At 36.7% G+C, this 22289-nt stretch overlaps 2 protein-coding genes across 6 annotated transcripts in view; one reads left to right on the top strand and one right to left on the bottom strand.

The window, feature by feature from the left end:
* The window catches only part of LOC138007348 (AT-rich interactive domain-containing protein 5B-like), a 31117-nt gene extending 10205 nt beyond the window's left edge, over window positions 1-20912 (bottom strand). Inside the window, exons 1-4 of one of the 3 annotated variants that reach the window (XM_068854180.1) lie at window positions 20670-20912; window positions 13789-13915; window positions 8995-9249; window positions 427-856 (exon numbers count right to left, since the gene is read on the bottom strand). In XM_068854180.1, coding sequence (XP_068710281.1) covers window positions 427-808 — 382 coding nt within the window. In that variant the 5' untranslated portion in view covers window positions 809-856; window positions 8995-9249; window positions 13789-13915; window positions 20670-20912. Of the gene's footprint in view, window positions 1-426; window positions 857-8994; window positions 9250-9452; window positions 9598-13788; window positions 13916-20669 lie in introns of those variants that run through there. The other 2 variants (XM_068854181.1, XM_068854179.1) reach the window with 2 other exon arrangements.
* Window positions 20913-21015: 103 nt separating this feature from the next.
* LOC138007347 (cilia- and flagella-associated protein 46-like) overlaps window positions 21016-22289 on the top strand; it is a 132082-nt gene continuing 130808 nt past the window's right edge. For all 3 annotated transcript variants that reach the window (XM_068854178.1, XM_068854177.1, XM_068854176.1), the window contains exon 1: window positions 21016-21279. In XM_068854178.1, coding sequence (XP_068710279.1) covers window positions 21109-21279 — 171 coding nt within the window. In that variant the 5' untranslated portion in view covers window positions 21016-21108. The remainder of the gene's footprint in view (window positions 21280-22289) is intronic.

The following is a 22289-nucleotide window of genomic DNA, read 5'->3' as shown; positions in this document are numbered from 1 at the left end:
GGTTGACTTGCACATGAGTAAATACAACTTAAATGCATGGCACCACAGCACAGCACCAAAACCTGGAATAATTCTTGATGAAGGAGGAGGAGTACCCGAAGGCAAAAACCTCTTAGAGAGGTAGACATTGAAAGATGCTCATCCCACAAAGAATTGTGGAGGTGCATGGAGGGCAAAACTACAACACCAGCCTGGCTCTCAATCTATAAACATACAGGAAATAGCCCAACTACACCCCATCCTGCTCCACCCAAAAAGAAAGAGGAAGAGGGGGTCACTGAAAGATCTGACGTCCTTAAGGGACAAAGGGAGGGTAGTTCATTGTTGAAATTAACTTTGAAAGGGGCCTAAATAAGCTATGTAATGTATGGTGCAGTCTGTTCTTTTTCCAGGGAATTTTAATGTGCACTGTATTGCATCTCATACCTTTGTTGTCCCCTGACAGTTCAAACTTATCCAAGTGAGGATGATGGAAATTCTCTCTGCAGAACAGCACTCTTGTACTTGAACTTTGATCTCCTAGGCCTCCACCAAGAGCGATCCACTGAGCTCTTGATAAACAAGCACCAGAAAGAAGCCTCTTCTTTAGAGCTCTGTAACGACAATAAGCTGGGAAGGTGAGAATTTTAAGGCATCTAGGTTTCTCTTCCTCTTGCCATGCTCTTTTAGCATTTCGTAATCTTTCCTTTTCCTTTGAAAAGTAAAGGCTGTTCAGATAGTATCTGTCTTCAATACAGGCAAAGTCGCTCTCAAGTAAAGGTATCATTCCACAGTTCCACTGGCTCCCAGAGTCCTCCCAAACAGCCATGTCACAGCATTTGACGACAACCTTCTGATCTGCATAAAGTAATTCATCCTGACAGAAAAAAAGGATAACATATGAGTGATCTTCACAGTCAACGCAGATACATTTTACCCTTTGTGTGTATTTGAACTTAGTTTTCACCACAGGTAACTTAGTAACGAGGTGTTATTTTTTAAAATACAGATGAAAAAAATCATATCTTCACCAGACAGTGAACATAATTATCATTTTTATCTTTCACATATGAGGATATAGGTGTCGTCATGGTAACTAACATGATTAGCCAATAAAACATGAGCTTCCCCTTCATTGTAAGATACTTTTATGCTGTAATATATATAATATTTTTCTCTACAACATTCAAGTTTATTCCAGAATTTTACATTATCATGATTTGTTTATCATAACTTCCATATCTTGTTTCATGTTAAACAACATGCATGTTTTAGTGTTTGGTGCCCACTTTTTTGCCATGAAAATGAATTAAATAAGTTGTTTTTAATCTGGACATATTTACTTCCAGTAAGCTTGCAAAAAGTACTTACATGTGGTCTCCCAGGTGCACACAAAGACGACAATGTACATCTGACATCTTGTGGTAAAATACCATTAATTTAATTATTTTTTACTCAGTTTTAAAACAACTTAAGGATAGAGGCAACTCTGTTGCACGTGGTTTGTGAGAAATATTTTTGTTATACGCTTGTTTTGTTTCAATGTTTCCTTAAACAATCCGAAAGTAATGGTAACGTAAGTAAGGCAACTTTATTTCAACTCGGGTTGAAAAGGTTGATTAGGCCTCTGGCAGCTAATATGCTGAGAGAACTACATGTATAAAGAGTAACAAGATACGTAGTTCAGAATATCAAGCATGATCATTCACTTAAATAACTTACATTCCTAACTGTATTTACTTAATCAAATCTTTAAAATTTTGTAACAACAATTCTTGGAAAGGATTAATAATAAAACTGTACATTACAACAGTGTAGCTGTCTTACAGCATTCTAAAATCCTTTAGACTGTCATGGGACATCCTTCATCCAGTAAAGTGTTCCACACTCTCAGTAAAAGATGTAGATTTTAAGCCAAAGTTTGTAGTTTTCTTACGTGGGACTGAGTATTAACCTTTTCATTCTTAGACCCAAGGCCACTAATACGTGTCTGTTAGCTAGAATGTGAAGTGTTCTTTCCAAATGCAAGTGACAGTTTACAGTTAAGGAGATTATGTGTTAAAAAATGCACTAGCAATAATCCACAAAGGAGAATCAGTGGAAAATTGCTACAAAAGGGCATCATTGTCCAAATAATCTGTTTAGACAGACGACAATTCATAACAGTCATAATTATTTTCTTTCTAACACACAATAATCATAAAAAGTACATCCTCGCCGACATTTATTGCTTCAAAATCTTACTGATTAGAGACCACATCAAGTGTGCCCAAAAATAGAAAGTTAATCTGCAAACTAATAATTTTGATAAAAATCCACTTTCCGCATAGATAAAAAACATTAATTTTTGCTTTTTCTTCCTTTTCTATTCAAAGTACATTTTGTAAACTTTTAGGTTGCCAAAAAAAAATAATTTCTATAACAAAGCCCCTGGGATTTTAAGAGAATTTTCTTCTGGGATTCCCAAGCCTACTATAGATCAATAAATGTATCATGATTCCAGCAACCATAATATTATGATATGTTATTTGAACAATAATTATTCTGACTAGGTATGTTTTATGGCCGCTATGGATCATCACAAAATTGTACGCAGTTTTAGCAACAGTCTTGGTCATAATCAGAGTGGCTCCCTTCTTGTCCTCTCTTTGATTATAAATTTATTGAAAAAAATGTATCTTTCTTGCTTACTACAAGAAAGTGTTTTCATTGACTCAACTGAACAGACAATCATACACGTTTATCAATAATGAACAATTATTGTGCTTGTAGGAATTTGCAGGAATCCCCTACAATAATAAGCCAATTAAACAATGTACCGGGGTAGACGTGTTTTTTTGTTAAATGACCATTCACAGGTTGCTTTTTCCAGTTTATTAGCCAAAGATACTATTAAGCCTGGTTCTCACTATTGACGACAGCAGAAGAACAAGTTTCCGCCGTTTCACAAATTTTCAGGCCAACAAATTGGCTTGGTTTCAAATCAGTGGTTTCATAACTCAGTTGGTAAGGGCACTGCACCAACATCACAGAGGTCGTGGGTTTGAATCCCAGGAAAGTTACTTCAATATTATTCTTCAGGTGTCCATAAAAAGACAACTGCCTAAATAGTCTAGTTAGTGCAATTATTTCTCCAATTCACCCCTAAACTGCACTTCACAAACATTTGTCAATCCCTTTCTGCCATTGTTCAGAAAACTGCTTTGGTAACCAAGTGTTTATCCTTGCAAGAACAATGACATGATTGCAGGACTCTGTAGGAATTTGTAGGACTCTAGTAGAAATCTACTACCATACATGGTGAACGGAAACACTCGATAATTTTGTTACACTTTTCGCGGCATGTCCGATAATAATAATAATAATAATAATAATAATAATAATAATAATAATAATAATAATAATGCTTCTTGCATTTTCCTTGGCAGGCCAACTAGCAAATTAACTTTCATGCTGAAATCACGCCTTATACTTTTTACTCTGCACAGCTGCAATCTGTGCATGCAATTTATATAAGCTTCATTATGTTACTGCATCAGTGGTAAATTATTCATTCTTGTTTCCTGACTTTAAAACGCTGTCTCTCCTAACAGGGACACTTAACTTTGTCAAATGTCATACCAATTTACTCACATTGTATCAATGGGAACTGGTAATTAAGGGGTGAGAGGGTTATGTGTAAGTTTCCCAAGACAGAGAATGCAATGTACCGTACATTATTTTCCTCCTTAATTAAAGGGGCTATATCATGTTATTTAAGGGTGTCTAGGGGAAACCTTTAGTTTATCACAACTCCCACCAATGTGGTTCATGAATTCGCGATTATCCTGAATTGTTAATTTTCTTTGAATTCACTATTATTGTCAATTTTGGACACTGTGTCCCAGGACTTGTGATAGCAGAGAAAATAAGGAAATAAAAAAATCATATCTGTATATTGGAATTGAACCAGAGTTTTCACTCTATGAAGACTGCTTCTTTCCGCTTTACCACTGAAGATCAAGACACTGCCTTTTTCCAAAAACACATTTACTTACGTCTACCACAGAATATCGTTGCTGAAGAGTAATGAATTATTCATCCTAATATAATTGAAGCTAAGATTTTAAAATGTTTAGTTTGGAAATCGACCTTTTGTAGTGTTTAATGTCTTTTGTTGGCGAGTGATAATACAGCATTATAAAACAGTATTTAAAATACATTTGTATCAGCCCTGAACAGCTAGAGGTGTGGTGGTCAAGTGGTTAGGTGACAGGTTAACAATTAACATTCCCAGGTTTGAGTCCTATGTCCATAAACTTGCGTTGTCTTTTAAAAAATACATGACCATCTCCCATGATCCAAATCAAGCTTGCAGTCTTCTAAATTCACGATAATAGTGAATTAAACGCAAATTAACAATTCAGAATAATTGAGAATTCAAGGGCAAGAAGAGATTGGTTTTCCCTCTCCTTAAAAACCAACATTTGACTTGATTTGTGTTAATTGTTAATTTTTCAGTTAACTGTGTCCTCAATTAGTGCTCCATCGCTAGAATGACTAGACACTTAAATAAAGTTCTTTTCCTTTCGTTTATCACCAGTTTAAAACTTGAAAATGGTAATGTGGAATGCCTTTAAGTAGATGTACAAGGTGCACAAGGTGGTTTATGATGTCATGTCTGAGCCAAGACTGACCAGGTGTCCACACAACTTAACGGCTAAACTAATGATTTAAAGCTGTACAGTGGAGTGATGCAGATTTCCTGTTTTTTTTTTTTTTTTTTTTTTTAATTAACCAAGACGGGCAAATCTGGCAAACAAGTTACCATTGATCCAGTGTGCAAATCCTTTGTTTTGAGGGCATTTAAAGATACAATAATAATTATTGTTAAAAATATTAACTCAATTGATACACATTTATCAATCACTAAGAAGGCAGCGTGCTCCAGTGGTTAGGGAATTGAGTTTGCATGTGATTGCCCTGGGTTCAAATCTCGCTTTAACCTCTGGTTTGGATTTGCTTTCAGTTGTCCTGATCAACTCTCCCATGCTTCGTAAATAGCCTCGAACTGGTTGCCTCCTGCCAGATGGGGTTCTTAATCATGTTTTTGTTGAGTTTGAATTGTTTCTTTAGAATAGTGGGGTGCCTGTGAACTAGCTTCATTAAGTGCACTTCCACCATAAACAAAGCATTCACCTTTTACATTTGCATTTACTGATTCACTGATTTAATGATTTCTTGTGATGTGATGCGATGAGGACAAAAAAAATAAAAGAAGGCCCATCAAAAAAAAAAAAAAAAAAAATATATATATATTCATGGCAAAACACCATACTGGCCTTCACTGTACAAATGTAGCTACAGCACATGGTTACCATTCAGTTAAGGAGAGAGAGAGGACCATATCAGTTTGAGGGAAGTTGGAACTTCTTTAAGACATGCCTTTATCTCTTTTCATGAGTAGAGAAGTGCCTTTTAGAGATTAATAAGTTAAAGCTCTACATATAAAGGCTGCAATATTTAACAATTATCTGCAGAAGGTGAGGTGAATAATAATTGTTTTAGTATAATTATTTGAAAATATGCATTTTCTTTAAAACAATGAATTCCTTTATCTGTCACCTTGACAAAACGACTTGCGGCCATTTTGAAAAAAAACAAAACAAAAAAACAGTTAGATCATTATCACGTAATAATAACCTCAATGGCAACCAATAAGCAAAGAGAATTTCAATAATCACATATGTAATTGTACTAATTAACAATATCGGCAATAATCGAGTTTGGTAAAGGGAAGTTTCCGTGTAAACAACATCTTACTTTTTAATAAGCAATGAAAGTGCATGGCAGGTATGTCAGTTTACTGGTCCAATGATTAGCATGGGGTCAGTGTGTTGTACCTCATAGGGTTGTCATGGTTACAAACCACGCCTCTCCCTAAAATTAATGCCATCCTTCATCTGTCGTTAATGAGTTTAATCATTAATTAACCATGATTTTCTGCATAAGCAGCAGTTTGTTTGCTTTTTTTTTTAATTTCATGCCATAAATCTTGTGTCTGAATCGACCACACTCTCCAATATTTAGATATTTTTTCTTTTTCTCATTTTAATATGTATTCCTGATTCTTTCAAGAATTTCAGGGCACATAACTTAACTATTGCTTATCTTAGGCCAAGTGTAAAGGAAAGGACACACAAGTTAGCTTGTGCGATTGTGCTCCCACACCGTCATCAATAACTGAACACTCTATTTTCAGTTTCAACATCATCCCTTAAGCCCCCTTGATCACCCTAAACATAAGGAATAAAACACCTTTTTGGAATTCCAATAAACACTGACCTTCAAGGAGATGATTAAAATGTAAATAGTTTAAATGTGGATTCTTATTTACTATAAATTGTTACCCTTTCTAACTGTTTGAAGTAAATTATTTTTGGATGAACTACTTGATTTGTAAAAGCTTATAAAACTTAACGGTGGACACAGATGGGTAAATGCGTAAGCTGTTTTAAATACATAAATACCAAGGTATTAAATGCAAACATGTTAGATATATACCAAAGCAATGATAATATATTTTGGTTTTAAAGAAAACAAAACAAACAAGACTCAGTTAGGAGAAAGATCAGAAAATTAAATTGATTTTGCAAAAAACTTCAGCAGATTGAAATTGATCATTTCCCTTGATAAGCAGGTGATAAAACAGATTGTCAAGTACTCATGGCTAGTCTTATAAAGCTGTGAGCAATAAGTGCTTTATTAATAAATTGTAATTTATTGAAAATAATGTTCACCAAAATACTGAAGAAGTTATTGTCATTTGGACACAACTAAGCTTTGAGGATAAAAGAAACGTAAATTTCATAAGCTTCTGGCACTTAGAAAGCCGTAAAGCTGTACACTCAAGAATAACAGGAATTTTGTGCAAATTTTCTTGAGTAATGATATTGTATTAAGTTTTCCTGATGTTTGAGGTTTTCTTCCGTAGGAAAAAATAATTAAAAAGAAATGAGGAATAAAGGATAAAATTTCATCCGGACAATTGAAAGGTGAATAATTTTCCTCCTTGTTGGATAAATCTGATTGCCAATGCAAGATAAACAACAAATTCATCTCAAAGTAGTAATTGTGGGAACTGCAGTTTTTTTAGATCCACTAATAAGTTTAAAATCAAATTCCCCCAAATTTTTAAAAATCAAAACATACCACAGATTGACAACCGTGCAATTCGGGTTTTTTTTTGCGAACCAAATAAGCACAACGGAGAAAATGTCATTTACACAATCGCTAAGAGGGTTCTTAAAAAACAGAAGAGGAATTATAAAGAAAGATCATCGTTCAAGATCTTCGGGCGAGAGTAAGAACTAAGAAGAGCACAATCATTTATTGCAAAAGTGATTTGTAATCCCGTGATCGAAATAGACTGTGTAATACAAAACCAAAGCAATTATAAGTGAAATATACCAGTGCGTGCAACCCTTGTTTCTGAAGTTACGGTATATTATAACACTTCAACGATCATTTGTGGTACAGAATTGTAAAATATGTAACAAAGATTTCAATTTCGACTAAAACAATTGATAGATTTTAATTTCTTAATTTCAATTAATGTCAAAACCATGTGGTAGTTTGTTTACACAGATCGATCTCGCCGCAAATGCCCGCAGAGTTGAAATGCGTCCAGATGACTGAAATCACGACAAAATAGAAATAAAATATATGTAGTATTTTTTAACCCTTAAACGTAAACTGAGTATACAAAAAAAGAAAGGCCGATTATCATAATATCTAAAACGCTAAAAGGCAGGTTATTATTTTCACTGAAATATTTTCCATTGTGTTTTCCTAATTCGCATCTGTCGAGAGTGTCGCTGGGTTATCTTTTATTAAATTTCATGGCAAACTCTGCTCATATCGCGCAGCCAAAACGGCTCATATTTTTATATTTTAAATTTGTAAATGCAAACACAAAATTAAAGTCAAAACTAAAAACATTTCGGGTAAGCTGAAACACAATCTGTTGACCGGAAACATTGAGAGAGAATTTGACTTCACATTGCTCAAAATGTTAATCAACTTCAATTGTTCGTGTCAGATACCGCTCGCGGCTTCAATTTCTCGATCGCAAATAAAGCCCTTCGTTAATAGTCTAACTTAACGTGAAAATTAAATAAAATGAGCACTCCAAACGAGCAAAAAATTATAAATTATTGTAAACACGGTTCGCAACGCGCGATGAATAAAACTTTGTTTACAGGAATGACCTCATGAATATAAATTGCGTAGTGCAGTAAAAACCTTCTTGCATGAAACCGCCATGCTGTTTCTAATAAACGCTACAGTGTATCGTAATTTCGGAGAAAAAGAGTCAATGTGATTTCTTCGCCTTAAGAATTTTTAAGTAGTCTGTCAGGTCAATTAACAGACCATAAAATCAACTCGGGCATTATTAGAATTGTGAAACAAAATTTAATGAAGTACAGCAGCACATGGGAATTCTTTTACTTCATCGCGGCGCGCTATAGAAACAAAATACCAAATCTCACCACTCCGATTCCTTTTCGTCCAAATGAAACTCTTTGGCGTTGTTTAACTAAACGATCTTTGCTAAAAACTAAAATATTTTAGGCATATTATTTTTTCCAGCTCTAATAAATATTCATCTAAATATAGGACACAAGTGGGTGACTACAAAGCGTGTTACACCGTCCTAAATATTCCGTTAAAAATCTGTGATTTATTTTCCCAGTCGTTCGAGATTTTGAACATCTAATTCGAATTAAGTAGAATTATAATTTTTCATTTTTTCCCTGAACACTCGCCCTTTAAAACTGAAAATATTAAGCAGTAACGAAGCAACTTTTTCAATAACGTCTTCACAAAATCAATGAAGCATTATAACTTCAACAAACAAAGTTTTACTGTTTTAACATTTGTTAGCCATGGCCATATTTCGGACACCAAAACGGCAAACTATAGCGCCAAAAAATTAAAGGAAATCCCTGAAAAATAAATCCATAAATTTCTAACCTGTCCATGGCTTGGAAGGCGTCCTGTCGGGGTATCTTCTGGTCTGAAGTATAGCCTCGCGGAAGCGAGCTTGCTGTCAGTGCTTGCATCGTGCCAAACTAATTGTAGCTCAGCTATGCATATCGGCTCGCTTATGGAATTCTTCACAAAATAAAACTCTCCAAGACAAAAATTTTTAACAACTCCATCGACAATTAATCTAAAGCCTTTGTAGAAGGTATACGAACTGTGCCGTCCACAACTGGCTCCGATCCACTGGAAATAAAAATCAATAATTTAAAGTCAGTTAGGCAGTAATTCTGTCATGGTATGCTACAAAATTGAAATCAATTGAACACGTCTAAATAGTCGATTGACGCGTTTGTTTAAACTCAAAATATTCCTCAAGGATCTAAAAAATAAATGGCCACATCGCGCGAAAATTTGGGCCACTAAAAACGAAAACAAATCAAAAATACCTGTACTTCAGTTACGGGCATCGTAGATGAAGTTTACACTGAGATCGCTACACATAACAAATGAGATTTAAAGTTTGGAAGGCCACGTGACTTAAGAAACGTCACCGATCTATCACTTACAAATTTTGACAGTTCAAATCTACACGCTTGTCACATGTGTTCGGGTTGAAAATAAAATGACCCTCTTTTTGACAATAATTCACAAATTTGAAACGTCCAGCAATCGGAAAACGTGACTGTAATAAATAATAACGAAAACCTGATTAAATAGCGGTGCTGTTAAAAGCATTTCCTGGTTCTCGACATTGTTGTTCATTTCCTTCATATTCACAAATTCCCCCTCAATGTAGACTTTGCCGGAAATCGTTTTTCCACAACGTATATTTTAAACAACTTCCTCCACTCCCAAGTCAAGAAGATCGCCACAAGTCTCAAAAGTGAACTTGTCGTTTTAACGCGCTCAATGTGAAAAATTGGAACGTGTATATTCCAATCGGAGATATTATTTCTGTACAAATCGTACCATTATAGGAACAAAGTATGTAATTGTTCACAAATAAAAATTGCAATACAAGTGATTTTTTGCCTAGTCACCACTTCAATTAACACACTTTCAAAATGGCTTCGTCTTTAAAAAAATAACTGTGACAGATTTGCACTTTTTGTGTGATAACAACTATATTAATTTGATTGTAAAAGATGAAAACACATGATTGTGGACTGATAAATTTAAGTGTTGTGTCTGGTTGAGCTAAATTTAGAAAATGTCGCTTTTAAGCTCAATAGCGCTTTGTAAAAATATCTGTCACACTATTTCAGTTTCTGGTTTCCCACTGTGGATTAATCAATCTACTTTTATTTAAATTGGTTTGCTAAGTAAAATTATTGTAATGAGAAGATTTTCTCAAAAGTGCAAAAGACCCTGCAGACCAATATTTCCTGCCATACTTTGTGATGATAGCTAAGAGATATGTATCTGAAATGGTGAATAATCATAATATTAACAAGAATAATATTAATGATGATGATCACAAAAATAATGATATAGGGGGAGCAATGCACATTCTAGTGAGTACACTTGTTTTCATCTCTTCTCTTTTTTATAAAATTGTTTTAAAAATTCCATCACTTACAATACAAAGGCTTACACCACTTATATTACGTACAATGCAGTACATACACTACTTACAATACAATACGATCACTCACACTACTAACAATACAAAAGCTTACACTACTTACAGTACAGTATGATAACTCATGGTACACCAAAAAACGTTTTCATAGATCTTTCCTGTTAATATCTGTCAGTTAAATCCACTTATAATAAGATAATCCACAGCAAGATGGGGACAAAAAGAGCACCCTTCCGTTGTATAACGATGAACTCAAGCCTCTGCGCAAAACAATATAATCAGAAATTAAAAGCCTCATCCACAGCGTTTTCTCGGTGAAGACATCAGGATGGAAGTGTGTCACCCGATCAATCAAGTGATGTTGGTAGTCAAATCTCAGACAATGATACATGTATGCTATCATTTGAAGCCATCAAATCACTAGAGGAAGTCAGTGCATACAAATACCTTGAAGTTTCAGAAGCAGATGACCTAAAGCATAACAAGATGAAAGCGGAGATCAGGAAGGAATACCTAGCATGTTGCTCAAGAACCATGTGTATGCCTGGAATAAAACTGATACCATCAATATGCATGCAAGCACAGTGGTCACTTGCTCAGCAAGTATTGTGAACTAGACAGTTCAATTTTTAAACTTTGGATTGCACAACCCACAAAGTCACTTGTAAAAGAGGTGGTTAATGTGTGTGATGTTTGTCTCCACATACTGTACATCTTGCAAAAAACTACTAATCTGCTAGGCTTAGAGTAGTGGCCATGGTTCCACTCTGCCTAATGGATCTTCTCTCCAGAGCAGAAACAACCTGGAACATCTCTCAGAACTGTTGTTGCAATAGTGCAACATGGCTTTTTGTAAAATAATTAGTATAGTACGTACACTCTCATTGGTCAATAGCTGCGTTTAAATGAGAGTATGGAAACACGGCTGTGACATCACAAATTTTGATTGGTGACGTAGTCAGATGCACATTTTGATTGGCTGATAGGAAATATGAGCGTGCACCAAGAAAATCTGTTTCAATCTAGGAGTAAAAAAACCCAGCATTTTCCTTCATTTGTCAAATTATCTTTGGGAAATATTTTATAAAAGCAATAGAGGACTTTTTTCCGTGTTTTCATAGCCTCATCTAAACACAAGGGGGGAGGGGGAGGGGTTGGGAGAATTGGAGACAGTTATGCAAACCGTCTTGGGTTTGCATCACTGCCTATGGAAACACGGAAAACGTCCTCTATTGCTTAAATATCACATAAATGTGTAGGTTTATATTTCATAAAATAATATTATTATATTTTAACCTCATTTACACAAGAATATCGCTATCATATAATAATAGTAAAATTGACAAAGAGGATGATGATCATGATAACAATAACTACACACCCTATTCCAAAATGGCCACCATTTTAGTATTCTTTTGTTTCCATGCAAATTGGCCCCTATGGCCTTGCTTTCAAATGTAAAATTCAAAAGAATGTTTAATCTTGAACAGGACCGTAAGACCAATTTGCAGGGAAACAAAAGAATACGAAAATGGTGGCCATTTTGGAATAAGGTGCATTGTAAAGATAATAATAGGGACTGTTTTATTATGCAACATTGGACAAATTACAGAGAAACAATAAAAACAGAATGGTCAAAAAACTGGATAGCAAGTCTTAATTTTTTCCTTGGCAGGATTTCATTATTCAAGAACTTAAGAAAGTCTTGAGCCAAGTGGGTTATCTTGCAAAATTCTGAAATCATTGAAACTATTTACAAAGCCATTTTGATCTGTTGAAACTACAGCTGTACATAATAATAATAATAATTATTACAAGAATCACCAAGAAATTTGTCACTTCTGCAAACATCAGCATCTTGCTGGGAACAATGAAATGAACTGCTTAACAATATCATTACAGTAATAACACTAATTATTACAATTCACAAGACCAGTCAAAGTGATCAGTTAATCATGTTTGAAATTATTTTTTAGTTTAGTGAAAGAAGCCATTTTCTTTCCCCAAAACACTAGTACATCTACATCATCTTCAGATCTGTCGGAAGAGATTGCATTGTATGACAACTGATCGGCAAAAATATCTGCTATCACATCATAAAAGCAGTTGCTTTTATTCATTTGTAGATGAAATTAAAAGTAATAATGAAGAAAAGTACAATTAAAAATACAGAAAAAATTTTTTTTTATTAAATAGTTTGACATTGATTAACTTTGTTAAAACTGCAATCAACATTCAATTTATTATCCATTCTTCACTTACAGTAACTTATGACAGAATTTATTCATAATTATTTACTTATTATAAGTGCTTATTTCCATGAAATAAGTTCTAGATTCTTTAATTATTTGCAACCTTGACTGTAAACAGTTGGGTCCCATTGGGTAAGGAGCAATTGTATTAATTTTTGTTTCAGTTGAAAATTGGCAGAATGTAAATAACAACCCAAATGAAAACCACAAGGCTAACATTACAATACAGCAACCAGACTAATATTGCATTTAGTTGTTACCATGACTGGAATCATTAAATTTTACACAATCTTGCTTTGTAGACAGTATTTTGTAACATGAAATGATCAGAGTCTAATAATAACCTATTATTATTATTATTGGTTGGGGATAAGAACTCACAGTTACATGTATGTGCTAACCACAGCACAACACCCAAGAAATTGGTGCCTGCAAATATCAATGCAAGCCAATACAAGATGACGAAGTTCACACTAATTTAACAATAAAATATTACTTTGATCAGACTTAAATAATTTTAGCATAAATGTCAAATAGATGCAGAGGCAATCACTGTTATTAATCAAACGCAAAGTGCATCTTGTACAGAATGAATCTGAGTCTAAAGACCAATGATCACCTCTAGATATAGAATTAATCTTTCTATAATAAAATATCAAAACCAATTTACTTATTCTTTCAACTCAGTCTACTGTAAATTGTTCTCACAATACTGAAAATCCTGAAAATATTGTCACTCAGCTGCAGTCTAACTAGTAAGTCTTAAATCTTATGGTTAAATTTGTAGTTTTTTAAAATATTATCCTTTTGCATTGTTTTGTTTTGTTACACTATTCCTGAGTTGCAATATATAAGACTTAGAGTTACAAGAAAGATTAATAAACAAAAAATTGACAGGTTAAAAAATACAATCAAAACCAAAAGACTTTGACTAAAAATTAATCTTACGTTCACTTGAGAAAAATTTCCATCACTGCAACTTATTTCTGTAAAGTCAGTTCAACTATAAGAAACTCCAGGAATACTTTCTTCAGTCACAATGCTAACCAGTCAGCAAATTTGTTTTCTTCAGATCCTGTTCATAAAATAAACTCAAATTTTCAGTCACTGTTACGGTTACAGTAGATCAAAGATATAAAGTGGTTACAAGTTATACAAGTCATGTCCTTTCTTCTGAAGCAATGAGATATCTTACCAAAACAATTCTTATACACTGTAGCTGACCCTCTCCCCACCTTGTAATACTTGACATGTACAAAACTGTAATTCACTGGCAAAGATGTCTGTCTTGGGAAAACTGTGCCTGAGATCAAGTTGGTACTCAAGAAAGAGGGCATAGTTTTTCCCAATATAGATAACATCTTAATTTTTTTCTAAACCCCTGAACAATCTAATCACAGCAAGAATCTGCAACAATTTCTAGGTGTGCCACTTCTGTCCCTGCTGGAATGAGTCTCCTGGACCGTTTACCTTGAATTCTTAAATATTGATTCCTCTATTTTAAAACTATAATTATAAATGTAACCCCAAAGGAAAAAATGGTTTTTCGAAGTACTAGAAGTCGTATTTTATTTATTTATTTTTTCTATTACATGTATTTAATTTGGCATGTTAGAAAACATGTAATTTTAATGCAATAATTAGTGGTTGGTAGTGCTGTAATTCATGTCACGTTCGCATTGCAATACTTATTTTATTGTTTACTGTAGTTTGCAATGTTTTATGGTGTAACTGTGCGTATTTAAAAAATAAAATTATTAAAAAAACAAAAAAAAAACAAATCAATTTCTAGGAGTAAAGCAAATAGAACAAAAGGTGGAAAATAATAACCCATTCGCACCTAAAGACTTAGTGTCCCCAATTGGTGAGTAAAATCATCTGGCATTAGCCAATGTAAAAATACCTTTGTCCCATTCTCAGGTGGGGAAGGGTTAATAATAATAAATGTAACATTGCTTTTTACTAAAACATAAAAATGATGGTAAGTATCTTTACAGTGGAGCTCAATTGCGCAAAGCGCTCCAGCGGAGCACCATGGGCCAAACTTTTTGGGAAATCTATCCATGCAAGAGAAATTCTTGAGGCAGGACAGCCTCTGGGAATGGGAATGTTCAGGCAATTTTCTTTGGCGGGAAATAGAGGGTTTTCACATGAGGTCACGGTGGCCATGTTGGTGTTCCAAAACAAAGAAATGGCTGCCATGATGGTGAACCAAACTAATCCTCTGGGAATTGAACTCTATTTTTATGTAAAACATTTCTTTTGTTTCAGTAATCCAATATGGCTGCTGGTCACATGAGTGAAAACGCTCTATGGCTTGGCAGCATTGCATGTGGCAACCTGCGTTTTTCTGGTGAAGAGCAACAAGATAAAGATTAAAGAGCAGAAAAGAGCACTAGTAGAGAAGAGGCAATGAAATTTGAGAAATTTACCCCGGTAAGCAAAGTAAAGCTGAGAGAAATAGAGCGAGAGACAAAACACTACTTTACAATGGTTTTCCTTCTTAATGTATGCCTTGCTGCCTCACATACATGTAGTTTGTAAAACTCACTAAACAACGAAGAAGGCCTAAAATATTTGCAATTCCATGTTGGCATAGATTTTGGCATAATTTTCAACAATCACATTTTATAGGCTTTTTGTGTGAAAGGATATCCAGTTGTGAGCTGCTTTCAGTTGTTTGACTGAAATTGCAGTTGAGTAAGTGAATTTACTACTCTTTAGCTTGACTGAAGAGAGAGGGTGTGAAGATTATCAGTCAAACAGAAAATGTTGTGAAAGAGATTACTGTGCATGTAATTTCAGTTTTAGTTGTTGATTAAAATTGTTGGTTATTGTTTGCAAGGCTTGTTTGTTTACTGCTGTCAGCTCACAGGTGTTTGATTACTGTAAACTGTATACACTAATTACGATTAATATTTTATACTTTATGCAGAAGCATAATTACTTCCATATACACTATATTGCTTTCTGGGGTTAGAAATGGGAGGCTCCGCTTTTAGGTTTGGCTAAATCTATATATTAGTTTCTCAAAAAATTTGCAATGTGGTGATGTAATCAGTGAGTTAGTGTACAATGATACAACCTGCTGTGAGTGGGCCACAAGCTAATTAAGAGAAAATTCTACCCACACCTAGTACCAATGAAATCACAGGATTTGTTGAATAATAGAGCCAGTCATGTGGTGGGAAAAAATAATAAAATGCATTGTTCAACTGTAATACTAAATGCTGACAAATTATTCAATATTTATATGCCTTAACATCACAGGTTTGATGTCATTATCATTAGCATTATTTGAAATGTCATCTAGACAAAAATAACTCAGAACACTTACTGTGAATGCAGAAAAGCTGTTAACTTTTGAATGGTTGTTTCTGCTTTAGCATAAACTGTACTTAATGTCTAGCTCAATTGACCTCTGTACCTTACTAATTATGTCACGAGTTTGTTTGTGTGCTTCGCACCCAATCAACACACGTTTTTTCCTGCCTCCTTCTACTGGAACCAATTAGATTTTTTGCCGACATCCAATCAATTTTTTTGGGGCTTGCTATACATGCACACTTTGTCTGATAAATACTTTATTTATTCTGACCGTGAAGTGAGTCTTTTTCACTTGCTTCCTAAATTTCCACCAAGAGAGATTATACAAAAATGACAACAGAAGTACTCCGACTACAATGCCAGCAGAAAAACCTGCCGATAACTGGCCAGCGATAGCTGCTAATTGCACAACTTAAAAACCAATCATAAATGGCGGCAAGTGGAAATAAACAGAGGCACCAACCATGTGACCCAAGGGATCTAAAGCTCCGACAAGTGCTCAAGCCAATGCCTGCCTGATCCTACACCCAGCCCAGTTGATAGTCATCGAAACCCCAACATCGATGAGATCACAGCAATCATATCAGCTATTGTAGAAAGCAAGATGGTCGCCTACTCCCCAAGCCAATGATCGCCACCTACTATAGATCTTGGAGACCCAAACAGCATCGAAAGCCTCCTACCAAATCATTCAGGAGTTCCCCAATCCGGCAATTTGTGGGCTCATGTGGAAGACAAAACAAGGAAAGCTATAGACAGGTGAGTTAGTTGATTTTGTATTGCTGTTCCCCAAATAATTATTCTGCTACCTCTCTTAACACATCTGGGCTCCTTACTGTCACCTTAACCAGCGACTTGGTACCCATCCATTTTCCTGGCAAGAAAAGAGCCAAAAATTGCCAATCGATGCCTTTGATTGTTGGTTATCCGCTTTTTCTGTGTATGCTACTCTCGTTATAGGGGCATTCCCTCACTGGGCAGTGGACATAATTGGCCCACAGAAAGTTTTTAGGCATTGCCTGGCTGGCTTATGACCTGGACTTCAGATGGAGAGCTGCAAGGAACCATACCCTGTCCTGGAAGGCCATTCGTCCCCAACTCTACCTTGAAAAATTCACCGGTATATCTCGTTCACCCTGTTACAGCTGTGGTGGGAGGGGGGGGGGGGGGGAATATCGTCTGTCTCAAACTTGCCCTCTCTCTCCCCAAAGGGACAGCCCATCCTGATCTGGGAACCAGTGCTGCAATTACAGCAAGGGACTCTCCTCTGTCAGGCCCCCCCCTGCCCTTCCACCCACCACTGCTCAGTCCCAGGCTGTGGGCCACCCTGCAACAACCCACTCAAGCCAGCACCCTGGAAAGTCTTCAAGTGATAACAAATGCCAATGACTTTCTACTCACTCAGACACCCAAGACTCCTGTGAACATTCACCTATTTGAAAACTATCTTGAGGATCACCAGGACCAATCATTTGTGTTTTTTCTTTGCCAAGGGCTGAGGAAAGGGTTTCGTATCGGCTAATCCGGCCCCAGGACTACCACCTCCTGCTCTTATCTGCATTCGGCTTACCTGCACCCTGACATTTTGGAACACAATCTGCTCACTGAAGTTCAAAATGGTCATACAGCAGGCCCCTTCCTTTTGCACCTCTTTGACAATTTTCATATTTTCCCTCTAGCTCTAGTCCCTGAAAAGCACTCAGAAAAATTGGCACACTATGTTCCACCTCTCTCACCCCAAACAGTTACCATCTACATGCTGTAGTATCAATGCCAACATACTGGCTGAGGACTATTTCTTGCGATTTGTCACTGTTTATCATGCTATTCAGCTTCTTCCCCCATTGGGAAAGGTGCATTTGTGTCAAAGAATGACAATACCTGTCCACTCTCTTTACCGGAAACTCCTGGGCCTGAGCTGGATCCAGAAAGAGGTTTACCTCTTTGACATGGTTCTTCCTTTTGGTTTCAGGATCACACCTCACCTTTTCAATTTGCTCTCTGGGGGTTTGGAGTGGATCATCCATTCTATACTCGACATTTCAGGGGTCCTACACAACCTGGATGATTTTTTCATTGCCTTACTGCCACTTCGCTCCCTCTGTTCTACAGCCTTGTGCCAGGTTCTCACCCTATTCACTGAACTGGACATACCTCTTGCCGCAAGGAAGATGTTTGGCCCCTCCACTGAATTAGAAATTATGGGCATTTCACTGGATTTCCAACAAATGGGAGCACAACTTCTGGGAGACAAGCTCTCTTAAACTCCGTACCCTCATTGAGTCATGGCTGAGCAAGACAGTCGGTCGCCTCTGTGACCTTCAATCACTTACTGGATCCCTCCACTTTGCTTGCAAAGTAGTCACTCCTGGTGGCCCCTTCCTTCGTTGCATGATTGCGTACATATGCGACCTCTCCAACCTCTGTTTTAACCCCCTAAACAAGGAATTTTGCAAGGACTTGGATACATGGGCCCTTTTTCTGGGTTCTTAGAATGGGGTCTCTCTATTTTCTGATGCTGCAGGGTCCATAGGCTATGGTGTGTATTTTCCCCCTCACTGGCTCCAGGGCAGGTGGCTCCCTCAGCAAGTTCTCGGGTCCAACCCTGATATAAGCATTGCCTGGCAAGAGCTTTTTCCCATCTATCTGGCTTGTGCCATATGGGGTTCTAGCTGGCACAATAGGCATATTCGTTTTTCCTGTGATAACCAGGCAGTTGTTTCCATCCTCAATGCCACAAGCGCAAAAATTTCATGTATCATAGACCTCCTGAGACCCATCACCCTTCAGCACAACTTCACCCTAACAGCTGTATATTTAAAGGACACCCATAGCAACATTACTAACACTATGACTGACTATTTTGTTGCTGTTATCTGGACCTTTTACTCAAAATAAAATGCCATTAAGGTATTGGCAAGCTGTCAACCATGACTTGGTTATTATCTTAGAGAGTTGCAAACTGTAACACTTATGTCCAGAAATGACCCTTATTAGATGCACACCCAATTTCGACATCCAACATGAAGTGTCCCATTATTAAAGTCTAAGCCTTGCTCATTTTCAACAATAAAGCAAGGGTAAAGGTTAGCGTTATTTTTAGCTTAGGGTTAATGTAGCTGTTTATCCTTACAGTGTACTCGAGGGGCTGCATTTGGAGACATTTTGTGAGTCACATTCAAGATGCTTATTGAAATCCACTAATTATTGGGGGCATTTCTGAACATTATCTGAACTGTTAATTTATTCAGCAGCACATGTTCAGATTGCATGCATATGGCAAATGTTTCTGAAAGTCTTCTGAAACAAATTCGTTAGATCGAAAGCTCTAAAGTGCCCCTGTGATCAAAAAAACCACTTCCTTTTTTCCTTAACCTGACTGGCAAAATTTCCTTAACCTGACTGGCAAAATTTTGAGCTTTGATTTTCATCCAAAGGCCATTTACTTTGAGAGTAAGTTTTGGATTTCACGCTCCGCCATTACGCGCGTTCAAAACTGACCCATTGGACCTCAGACGGTTGGATCCAGGGAAAAGTGACGTCAGAGGCTCACTAGCTTAAAATTTCAGCGTGTGAATGCAGCTTATTATATATGCAAAGCGTGAGTTTAAATGTCTGAAAGCCCAAAACCCCCGTGCTGCATATTAATTCTGCGGCGTACACACGTATTGCATTCTTAGACTAGTGAGCCTTTGACGTCATTTTCTCCTTGATCCAGCTCTCTCAAGGACATAATGTCAGTAATGGCAAACCATTAAAATAGGAAAATTACAGTTAAAATAAAGAGGTGTCTTTTTGAAATCAAGGCTTAAAACGTGGGTCACTTAGTGTTTTGTTAACATCGTTTTGAAATCCAAAGAAAATTATGAATCGATTTTTTGGTCACAGGGGCACTTTAAACTCCCATCCTATCCAGGTTCCAGGTAGGGGTGGGGGGGGTACTCCGGATTTCAAGTGACAGGGATGATTGAATGGGGGCAAAAATCAAAATTGAAAAAATCCCCAGGGCTTCAAACAAAACCCCAAAAAATCCTTGGACCAAAATTTAACCCCCAAAAAATCGTGCGCGGGGGTATACGGGAATTATCACGAATCTTCAGATTGTTTTGAATACCCAAAAAGACTCCCTACTTAAATCAAGCTACCTCTCAAAAATAATTAATATTTGCCAAAAAATCTCGACTGACATGCAATTTAAGCACTCAAAATTGACGCTCACAACAAAGATGAATACTGACAAAGACAAATGAAGACAGATTCGGTATCCGAACGCAACGTTCATAAGCGTTTACAAGAAGCTTTGTAGCCCCCTCCGCCCTTTCTTGCACGAAGAAAAAAAATGACAAACGAAACTGGTTGAAGAACCAAATATCTAACCAGACCAGTTAGCAAATGATTCTTATTTGTTACTTCATAACTATTCTTTGAAGGGAGTTAAATAGATTTCTTAAATATATCCTAAAACTACGGAATGGGTTCAAATGAAAGATGAACGTCCTTACCTTAAAATCGAAAGGATGATCGCCATGTCCAGGTTCGATGACAGGATTTCAAAACACTCCCTCATCACAGATTTCCTTGGAGCTTTTTCCCTTCAACTCAAGGCATTCTTGAGTCAAACAAGCTAGAGACTGAGGTTTTAGAAGTCGTCTATAGCCATTGTTTTTATCGAATAAAGCCAGCTGCAACAACGCTCCTTAGCATCATTGAAATTCATGCAAGAAAAATTTCCTCCCACTCAGTTTGGCTCCAATCTTCCGCGACCGAATATGCATCACGTGAGGAAAATCAAAACTCCCGCGCTTTGTGTTGCTATAGTGACTGATTGTGACTCCGTTGGGAAAATATTCAAGATGGTGGTTCACTTTGGCTGAACTGTGTGCAAATTCGAAGGGATACGGCAAGCTGAGGTCCTAGGTTTTGAACGATTTCTTCAGGAAAATGGATAGCAATATTAGAAAGCTCGTTCACGCAGCGTTACAAGATGACGATTTGTCTGCGCTGACGGAGGCCTACGAGAAGTTGAGGAAGGAAAGACAATCTTCAGTTGACGACAAAATTGATGCAGTGTCTCCGGATCTTTTCGTTTTGTGCGCTGAAGCAGCTTTAAAGGTATGTCTTGTAGACTTTTAGTATCAAATGAATTTACGTGTATTTATTTTTCCCGCTATGTTAAAGGTGAAATTGATTACAAAATACTTGTTTGGAAAAATCATAAATTATATAGACCTTATTCGCTGATTGTACAGTTTGTTTACACAATACAGATCATGTGATAATACTCAGAAGATTTGATCCTCTGTCTTGTTCATTAAAAAGAATTCATGCAAGCATGAATATGTGTGCAAGCGCTCTTTTAAGGAACAAGACAAAGAGCTATGGCCAAATCTCCTGATTATCGTCATATGATCTGAATTGGGAAAAATAAATGTACAAGCGAATAACGTCTATTTATCCATGGTTTTTAATTAAATTATACCAACATACCTTCATATACTTACTTACTTTAATTTCCTATGTCTCCTCTGGGAGAATAGGGCCATTGGCTTGTCTCCTCCAACCCGCTCTGTCTCTTGCAGCGGTAACAGCTTCGCTCCAGGTGGCGAAACCCATCTTCTTACCTTCATATATATCATATATATTTATAATTATAATAATCTTAATAATGCACACATTTTGGTTGGTTCTCACCTATGATCTATTAGATGACAGACAGCCACGGATGTCATCATCGGAAACCTTTAATTCTTTATTAAACTCATTGCCAATAGATGAGCGTTGGGGAAGGTGCCGATGCAGAGAAATCGGTGGGAGCCGTAAGCATGTGCTTAGGTAACCATGACAACCCTGTGAGCGGCCACCATTAAAAAGATCTCCAAGGTGCTTGGAGGATGGGCCTGCAAACAGGGAAGTCAAGGGACTGAACTCCCAAATAACTACCAAGCACCAACCCCACACAATGATCAATCCTGAGTAACAGGGTGCTCACCCAAACTTGCGTACTACCTGTCCGAGGTCACGAAGAGACAGTTGGAAGACACATGTATGCCTCCAAGGTCGAACTACAGGTAATCCAAGGAGAATCCAGAACCTGAGCAACCCTGTCACTGCCGCGGGACAGG

This window comes from Montipora foliosa, chromosome 6 (genome assembly GCF_036669935.1).
Source record: "Montipora foliosa isolate CH-2021 chromosome 6, ASM3666993v2, whole genome shotgun sequence".
Taxonomy (NCBI): Eukaryota; Metazoa; Cnidaria; class Anthozoa; order Scleractinia; family Acroporidae; genus Montipora; species Montipora foliosa.
This window is presented reverse-complemented; position numbering and strand designations above follow the sequence as displayed.